Genomic DNA, 9,927 nt, shown 5'->3' with positions numbered 1-9,927 from the left:
GTTGATACGTCTCCGTCGTATCTACTTTTCCAAACACTTTTGCCCTTGTTTTGGACTCTAACTTGTATGATTTGAATGGAACTAACCTGGACTGACGCTGTTTTCAGCAGAATTACCATGGTGTTGTTTTATGTGCAGAAAACAAATATTCTCGGAATGACCTGAAATTCCACGGAACATCTTAGAAAAAACAATAAAAAATCATCGCCAAATATGAAGACCAGGGGGCCCACACCCTTCTCACGAGGGTGGGGGCGTGCCCCCTACCTCGTGGGCCCCCTGTTGCGTCTCCGACTCCAACTCCACCTCCATATATTGAGTTTCGATGAGAAAAAAATCAGAGAGAAGAAATCATCGTGTTTTACGATACGGAGCCGCCGCCAAGCCCTAAAACCTCTCGGGAGGGCTGATCTGGAGTCCGTTCGGGGCTCCGGAGAGGGGGATTCGTCGCCGTCGTCATCATCAACCATCCTCCATCACCAATTTCATGATGCTCACCGCCGTGCGTGAGTAATTGCATCGTAGGCTTGCTGACGGTGATGGGTTGGATGAGATTTATCATGTAATCGAATTAGTTTTGTTAGGGTTTGATCTCTAGTATCCACTATGTTCTGAGATTGATGTTGCTATGACTTTGCTATGCTTAATGCTTGTCACTAGGGCCCGAGTGTCATGATCTCAGATAAGAACCTATTATGTTTTCATGAATATATGTGAGATCTTGATACTATCTTGCAAGTCTATAGTCACCTACTATGTGTTATGATACGGCAACCCCGAAGTGACAATAATCGGGACCACTCCCGGTGATGACCATAGTTTGAGGAGTTCATGTATTCACTATGTGCTAATGCTTTGTTCCGGTTCTCTATTAAAAGGAGGCCTTAATATCCCTTAGTTTCCAATAGGACCCCACTGCCACGGGAGGGTAGGACAAAAGATGCCATGCAAGTTCTTTTTCATAAGCACGTATGACTATATTCGGAATACATGCCTACATTACATTGACGAATTGGAGCTATTTCTGTGTCACCCTATGTTATGACTGTTACATGATGAACCGCATCCGACATAATTATCCATCACTGATCCGGTGCCTACGAGTTTTCCATATACTGGTTTACGCTTATTTACTTTTCCGCTGCTACTGTTATAATCACTAAAAAATACCAAAAACATTACTTTTGCTGCCTTTAATTTTGTTGCCGCTGCCGCCACTATCATATTCCTTGCTACTAAACACTTTGCTGCAGATACTAAGTTTCCAAGTGTGGTTGAATTGACAACTCAGCTGCTAATACTTGAGAATATTCTTTGGCTCCCCTTGTGTCGAATCAATAAATTTGGGTTGAATACTCTACCCTCGAAAGCTGTTGCGATCCCCTATACTTGTGGGTTATCACTCCCCCGGGGGGTTCTGGTAACCCCCCTGGTACTTCGGTATATGTCCGAAACCTCCCGAAACACTTCCGTGTCCGAACATAGTCGTCCAATATATCGATCTTTATGTCTAGACCATTTCGAGACTCCTCGCTATGTCCGTGATCATATACGGGACTCCGAACTACCTTCGGTACATCAAAACACAAAAACTCATAATACCGATCGTCACAGAACTTTAAGCGTGCGGACCCTATGGGTTCGAGAACTATGTAGACATGACCGAGACACATCTCCGGTCAATAACCAATAGCGGAACCTGGATGCTCATATTGGTTCCTACATATTCTATGAAGATCTTTATTGGTCAAACCGCATAACAACATACGTTGTTCCCTTTGTCATCGGTATGTTACTTGCCCGAGATTCGATCGTCGGTATCTCAATATCTAGTTCAATCTCGTTACCGGCAAGTCTCTTTACTCGTTACGTAATGCATCATACCATAACTAACTCATTAGTCACATTGCTTGCAAAGCTTATAGTGACGTGCATTACCGAGAGGGCCTAGAGATACCTCTCCAACAATCGGAGTGACAAATCCTATTCTCGATCTATGCCAACTCAACGAACACCATCGGAGACACCTGTAGAGCACCTTTATAATCACCCAGTTACGTTGTGACGTTTGGTAGCACACAAAGTGTTCTTCCGATAATCGGGAGTTGCATAATCTCATAGTCATAGGAACATGTATAAGTCATGAAGAAAGCAATAGCAGTAAACTAAACGATCAAGTGCTAAGCTAATGGAATGGGTCATGTCAATCACATCATTCTCCTAATGATGTGATCCCGTTGATCAAATGACAACTCATGTCTATGGCTAGGAAACTCAACCATCTTTGATCAACAAGCTAGTCAACTAGAGGCATACTACTGACACTATGTTTGTCTATCTATTCACACATGTATTATGTTTCCGGTTAATACAATTCTAGCATGAATAATAAACATTTATCATGATATGAAGAAATAAATAATAACTTTATTATTGCCTCTAGAGCATATTTTCTTCAAGCCGTTCGCCGCCGCTCCGTCACCGGGGAACCACTCGCACATTGTCGTGGATGAGGCTGGGAGAGAGGAGAGGGTCATCGGCTGCGGAGAGAGAGACATAGAGCATGGCGTCTATGGGCAACGGCGCGGGGGGCGCTTTTTATAGCCGCCGGGGAGGCGTGTGTATGCGGTGCGGGGGGCGGCGCCGAGCCGCCCATGAAGAGTCGACCCGTGAGGAATCAATGGAAGGCTGACCGGCGGCAGCCTTGGCATTGATTTCCCGCGGGAAACCGAGGCGTTCGCAGGACGACGAGGCGAGTGTCGCCGACTCAGCGGGCCCGCGGCTCTTTCGCGCCAAAACCATTTCGCTTGGCGCCCCCGAGCGCGTCGGGTTCGCCCTGGGTCCGCCAGAGCCGAATTCGGTCCGAGCCGGCAAAAATTGGGCTTTTGGGGGCGCGATTGGGCCGTTTTTTGTGCACCTGCGCGAAAAAATCGCCTGGGGAGGGCGTCTTGGGGGCTCGCTGGAGATGGTCTAAGGCATCATCCTCTAGAAACTACAAAAATCGCTTGGGGAGGGCGTATTGGGGGAGGCAGCTTTTACAGCTCGACTCAAGGTGTGCATGCATGTTTTCTATAAAATAATCCATATCATATCATTGTTTAAACCCTTTTACGACAAGACATATTTTATACTTGTCAATAGTACCATCAGACTTATTCTTGATCTAGAACATCAATTGCATTTAATGATATCTTAACATACTTTTGGAGGTACGAGGTGCCATGTGTTATGTTTCATCAAGGTTGCGAACTCACAATCCATTGCTTCTTTTCATTCTCTGTGTTCAAGATACTCATCAAGATTTTTCAGTTATCACGTTAATTAAGCATTTGAAAATGTTAACATGTGTATAAAAAATATTGACCATGTATTTACAAAAACATTATCTTGTATATGAAAAATGTTAATCAAGTAATTAAAAATGTAACAAGTGTGTATAGAAAAACTATTGATCATGTATTAAAAAATGTTAAACATGTATTTGAATAATGTAAAATGTTTATTAGAAAAATGTTCTTGATGTATATGAAAAACGTAGATTGAAAACCAAAAGAAACAAAGGAAAAAAGCAAAGAAAATGAAAGAGGAAAAAGAAAAAACAAAACCAAGAAACAAGCACAAAGGAATGGAAAACTGTGAAAACCTATAAAAAACAAAAGAGAATCATTGAAAACCAAGAAATAAAGAAAAAAACAAAGACAAAGGAAGAAAAAAAAAGAACCCAACAAGAACATGAAACAAACAAATAGAACATTAATAAAAACCTAAATACAACGATGAAACAAAGAAACCAAAAGAAAACAACGAAAACCAAACAGAAAAACAAAGAAAACAAAGAAAACCTGAGCAAACACATGAGCTAAGGGCGTGTTTAGTTGCTCGCATGAGGCCCAACCAGACCCATGCGGGAAGGAAGCGGGCTGTTTGGTTGCCTGATTTTCCTGTTGGGCCTGCATAGCACGAAATTTAAAACATCTCTGGGCTTGGCTCACTGGAAACTCAGAAATCGGCAGTTTCTCCCGAGTCAGGCCGAGGTGAGCGCAAGCCGGGGGCCCTTGCACGAGTGGAGACGGGAGGGATGCGAGGTGATTACGTGAGTTCTTCTTCAACCTCTAGTAAGCTCCTATCTAATCTCCTTTCTCTGATCTATACAACGGTGCTTCGATTCGAGGTAAGCTCTACACGAAAAAGATGCACCTCGGTGCTATAGTTCCATTCAGTCTATCGGCTCGTAGTTTCGTCGACCGTAAGTTCTTAATCTCGTGTTCCCTTTTGGAGCTATTCTGGACGAATCTTATCAGATTCGTCGTGCACGATCGATCATTTGAAATTTCCTCTGACCAGCAACCTAATCTCGCAGTCCTTCACAACATTTATGTTGTAATTTTTTGGTTTCGATGATCGTAGCTTCATCTCTTTTTTAACAGCAGTCTACTTCACTGACGCCGCCATGTCAAGCTCCTCTGTCCTCTACTCCGAGCCTTCTATTCGTCCCTCTCGACGCCGAAGCCCTTCCCCTTGACCTCCTTGCCCGCGTGCTACTACACTAGAGTCGCTTCCGGCGTCGCTCATCTCGGCCTACTCTCTGTCGTCCTCCTACTGCACTGATGCTGCAATGGCGCACACACTGCTTTCTTGTGTCCTCTGCCTTCGCGCACACTGCAGTTTGCCGCGCCGCCGCCGGGTCAATCATCTTCACCTCCTCTCTCTCGCCCTACCACACTGGAGTCATTTCCTGCGTCGATCATCTCGGCCTCCTCTCTCGTCCACTGCACTGACGATACCATGGCGCGAGCACTACATTCTCCTCCTCTGTCCACTGTCTTTGCGCGAGCACCGCAACTAGTTCGCCGACGGTGTCGCTCGCCGTGCTGCCGGCGGGGTCGCTCGTCCACGACTCCATGCTCGTCATGTCGGACACGGCGCCACGACCACTATCCACCGCAGTCGCCATGGTCCGAGCACACTGCATTTCTTCTCCTCCTTCCTCTGCTAGCTCTTAGCCCTGTGTGCTAAGTGCAAGTGCTAACTCTTAATCATACCCCATGCGGGCAACCAAACAACGTGTAGTTGCATGCGCCGAGACAATGCAGGCAACCAAACAACATGCCAAAATTGATCCCCTAATGCAGGAAGTCCATATGCAGACAACCAAACAAGTCGCAGATGTCGCATATGAGGCTGTTTTTTCAAAGGCAGGTTGAGTTCAGATGTGTATGCAATGCAGCTACTATTCCAACTGAACGAGTAACACGCTATTAGACCGGCCCACATGCATGTTGTAGGAAAGTTTCACCCTAGTTTTGTTATAAGCGAGACATAGCATTCGCGAAACTACGCCTCATGTACGAACATTCAGTCTTTGCCTCCGTGCAATTTGATCCACGATTAGCACAAAAAATCGAGGCCAGCCGCGACGTCCATGTCTCCCCGACGGTCCTGGTGAGGCCTCTTCCAAAGGGTCTTTGACCTTGGGCACTGCTCTATCTGCCCCGCAAATCGACCGAGAGCATAGTTAACAGTATAGCCAGTTGATCGAGTAGGGCATTTTAGAGACCGAGCGTCATGGAGGCCTTTATTTTAAAAAATTCAAAATTTATAAATTTTGGTTTAAAAAATTCTGAAAAAAATTAGACATGTATGCAAGGATGTGAAGTGTATGTGTGAAAGTTTTCAGGATGAAATACCTTGAATTGCGAGCTGCACAAAAAAGCAAAATCATGGACTTTATAGATGAACAATACAGATGCTAAAAAGCCTCAGATTGTTTTTTTTGTGTAGCTCACATTTTATTGTATTCCGAACTAAAAATTTGCACACGTGTACATTATGTATCTAGGTATATGTGTATTTATTTTCAGAATTTTTTGAAATTAACAAGTTTAAATTTTGAAGTTTCCAAATAAAGACCTTCATGAAGCTCGGTCTTCGTTTGGCATTTTCGCAGTTGATCGCTATAAGAAATTGTCATGACATTCATAGTCATCTACTACAGTCGTTTATATAGTAAGGTGTGCTATAAAGTTGGCTATGAGATTAGTACTCTCATCATATACTGATCTAAATGGTTTTATATTTTTTTTACAAAGGGAATAATTTTATAAGCACATTTCTTTCTATTTATTGTAGTATTTGCTTAGAAGTTAGCATATAGCTAGGATCTTGTGTGAGAGTTCATTTTTTTTCATGTCTCCCTCCTCCACTTGATAATGCGGGTTAGAGCAACTCCAACTGGTCGACCCAAACAGACGGCGTTTTTGTCCGCTTTTTGTCTGTTTGGGTCGGTCGCCCGCTCGCCGTCCGCCCTTTTTTAGCTTTGGGTCAGCAATGCGCCCAACGGGCCTATCCATTTTATGACCGTACGCGCTTTTAGATCATGCCAGCGGCCATGCCGTCGCTCTGGTTTTGGCGCTCCAACACGCAGCAAAGGTTCGCGCGGGCGAGGAAAAGCGGCCTAGCGCGCGCTGGTTTTGGCGCTCCAGTGCGCGGGAAAGGTTCGCACCCATGCCGCGGCCGGCGCTCGTTATAAGTCCTTGTATTGTGTCAGTATGAGAATATCCTTCCTAAATTATTTATCCAAACCTGATCATTAACTTAGATTTTCCCAAGATTTTGGCTGCTATTCCGAATTACTCTATTATTCCGAAGCCAATGAAAAATAAGTAGAACATATATTTTATAGCGTATATCCGCCTGGGTCGACCTTCTATGTCTGGGTTGACCGTTTCATTTTATTTTCTATTATATTAGAGTTTTCTTTTTTAAATTATCCGTCAATTAATATTCTAATGGGAATGAAATTTCATAATACTGAAAGAGAAGAGCTAGCAGGCGCTCCCTCCACACTCTGTCCGCCGCCCACTCGTCTCGCCCCCTCTCACTAGCCTCGCCGCCGCTATGCCACCATGTCGATGCGCCGCCTCGGCGCTTCGGATTTTTGCGGAGTCCGCGAGCGCCGCTCCGGCACCTTCTCCTCCGAAATCTGGTTTCGCGAGAAACGCCTCATCCTCGGCACCTTCGACGCCGCAGAGGAGGCGACCCGCGCGCACGACGCGGCGTCGTGGCGCCTCCTGAGGCCTCGTCGGGATATGAATTTTTCCGACGTGTCGAGCCAGCGGGCGCAGGATCTCACGCCTCTCCCGCGGCTTTTCACCGACGAGGATCGTCATGTCCATCGAAGGCGGCAGCCTCGCCTCGCCATCGTCGAGATGGACGTGGAAGCCATGGTGGTGTGGTGCGAGGATCCTCTTCCGTTCGGCAGCCTGCCGTTCTACCACTGACATGTGGGCCTGTGCGTGTGTTCGTCGTCGCCCCGCTTGCCGCTTTGCTCTTGCAGATTCGGATCACGGCCTTCAGCGCCGCGACGCCGAGCCAAAGCTCACTGCCGCCTGCCGCAAGCCCAGCCATGGACGACCCCGGCTCCGAGGTCGAGCACGAGATACCCGGCGTCGTGCGTGTGCACAAGGGCGGCCGCGTCGTGCGCTTGAACGGCACCGAGACCGTGCCTTCCTCACCGTCCGGTGACCCAGCCAGCGGCGTCGCCTCCAAGGATGCCGTCCTCGACCCGGCGGCAAACATCTCTGCTCGCATCTACCTCCCCGCCGCAGCCTCCTTGGCGGAGCCCGGGAAGAAGCTCCCTGTGGTCGTGTTCTTCCACGGCGGCGCGTTCATGATCTACACCGCTGCCTCCCCGCTCTACCACAAGTACGCCGCCTCCCTCGCCGCCGCGGCCCCCGCCGTTGTCGTCTCCGTCAACTACCGCCTCGCCCCGGAGCACCCAGTTCCGGCCGCCTACGAGGACGCCTTCACGGCCCTCAAGGCCGTCGTCTCCTCGTGCCGGCCGGGCGGCGCCGAGCCCTGGCTCGCGGCGCACGGCGATGCGTCCCGCGTCGTCCTCGCCGGCGACAGCGCCGGGGCCAACATGGCGCACCGCACGGCGGTCCGGCTGCGGAAGGAACGCATCGAGGGGTACGACGACAAGGTCAGCGGCATCGCGCTCCTGCACTCGTACTTCTGGGGAAAAGAGCCGGTCGGCGGGGAGCTCACGGACGCCGCCATCCGCGGCGGCATTGACCAGGTATGGCATGTCGCCTGCGGCGGTAAGCTCGGCCTCGACCACCCGTACATCAACCCCGGGGCGTCGCCGGAGGAGTTGAGCCAGCTCGGGTGCGACCGTGTGCTGGTCGCCACGGCGGAACACTGCTGGTTCGTGGAGAGGTCGCGCGCCTACGCGGCGGGCGTCAAGTCGTGCGGGTGGGGCGGCGAGCTCGAGTTCTACGAGACCAAGGGCGACGGGCATGTCTACTTCTTGCTCAAGCCCGACTGCGACAACGCCGCCAAGGAGCTCGCCGTCGTGGCCGACTTCGTCAGGCGCTGTTGAGTCTGTTTTCTCTAGTTCGCCGGCGAATGATTCAGTAACAGAGGTTGGGGATCAAAAAATCTTGCCCTTTATTTTCATGGTTCTGAATTCACAAAATAAGTGTGTTTCTGAGTTCTGATTACACTTGCAATCCGAAGGGGAACTCACTGAGCACGCGAGTGCCCTCTGAATCAATTGCCGGCGAGGAAGGCGACCACCCGGTTCATCAGTTGCATAGCCGGATCACACTCCGGCTTGCTGAGGAAGAACACGTGCTCTCCTCCCTTGGACTCCAGCCACTCCACCGTGCCGGGCCACCCGCTGGCCTTCACGGCCTGGTAGTACGCCGCGGCCCTCGGCAGCGCGAAGTCTCCGTCGGCCGAGCAGACAAGCAGCCTCCGGCATGCCAGCTTCTGCAGGCTCGGCGCTCCACGAGCCAACGGGTTCAACCTCGGGTCGTCCATCCCGTCTGCGCTTTCCGGGCATATTATGGGCCAAAGCTTCTCCGTGATCGCTCTCATGTCCATGGCCTCGCCGTCCATTGGCTCCTTACCCCCAAACATAGGATGGAATATGATCGCCCCCTCAATCCGTGCTCCTGGGGGCAAACCATCCCGGGTGCCGGCCATGATTGCTATGTTGTGGACGATGTTCGCGCCTCCGCTGTCGCCGGCCAAGAAGATTCTGCCGGCGTCGCCGTGCTCCGAAAGCCAGGGGTCATCCCTCGACGCGGCCCAGCTGAGCGCCGCCCAGGAATCGTCGTAGGCCGCGGGAACCGGGTGCTCTGGCGCGAGGCGGTAGTTGACCGACACGGCCAGGACGCCGGCCTTGGAGGCGACGGAGTTGAGGTACCTGTGGTACGTCGGAGAGGCGGCCGAGTCGAGGACCAGGCCGCCGCCGTGGAAGTATACGAGGATCGGGAGCTTCTTGCGCTGGGAACCGGAGCCGGCGGCGACGAGGTCGGGGACGTAGAGGCGGGCGAAGACGCCGGTGGCGGCGTCGATGACGACGTCCTTGGAGGTGACGCCGGTGGCAGCATCGAAGCCTGGCGGGGTGGTTTCTGTGCCGAAGAGACGCTCCACTCGGCCGTCCTCGTAGACGCGGAGGAGCGGCGAGTCGAATCGCAGTTTGGTGGCTGGATCCATTGCTGGCGCAGGTAAACACTCTGGCGACGAGACTGGGGGAGACTCAGGCGCCCGAACAGGCGAACTGATAAGGTAAAGGCCAGCACTAGGCGCCCGGCCGGCCGACCAAAATATTCGGCCGGTCGTGCCTTGGCCGTATGATGAAACGACTCCCAACTGTTCAGATCTGGTGCCTTCTCTTCATCCCCAACCTCCCCTTGCCATCTCCTCAACACGTGGCCACCGGAATTACAACCCTCCCACTGGACGGCTCCAGCACACGGTCATCGTGGTTGCCGGCATCCCAACGTCATGGCTTCAATGCGAGGGGAAGAGCGGTGGCTTTTTTGGGACCCGAGCGGCGACGACCTATCATGCACTACTCTTGCTCGTTGTCGGCGGCGTACTTCGACGTGCTGGATTCGTGGTCGTGGCGGTGGGGCG

General features: G+C 50.7%; 2 protein-coding genes across 2 annotated transcripts; one reads left to right on the top strand and one right to left on the bottom strand.

The window, feature by feature from the left end:
• Positions 1–6,388: 6,388 nt before the first annotated feature.
• On the top strand, positions 6,389–8,432 carry LOC119299612 (probable carboxylesterase 12). Its single transcript, XM_037576795.1, has 2 exons — positions 6,389–6,494; positions 7,107–8,432. Exons 1-2 carry the CDS (start codon positions 6,389–6,391, stop codon positions 8,378–8,380), a joined length of 1,380 nt encoding a protein of 459 aa, XP_037432692.1. The 3' UTR covers positions 8,381–8,432.
• Positions 8,429–9,569, bottom strand: LOC119301863 (tuliposide A-converting enzyme 1, chloroplastic-like). The gene has a single exon (XM_037578841.1). The coding sequence runs from the start codon at positions 9,502–9,504 to the stop codon at positions 8,551–8,553; it is 954 nt and encodes a 317-aa protein (XP_037434738.1). The 5' UTR covers positions 9,505–9,569; the 3' UTR covers positions 8,429–8,550.
• Positions 9,570–9,927: the final 358 nt, after the last annotated feature.

This window comes from Triticum dicoccoides, chromosome 5A (genome assembly GCF_002162155.2).
Source record: "Triticum dicoccoides isolate Atlit2015 ecotype Zavitan chromosome 5A, WEW_v2.0, whole genome shotgun sequence".
Lineage (NCBI taxonomy): Eukaryota > Viridiplantae > Streptophyta > Magnoliopsida > Poales > Poaceae > Triticum > Triticum dicoccoides.
This window is presented reverse-complemented; position numbering and strand designations above follow the sequence as displayed.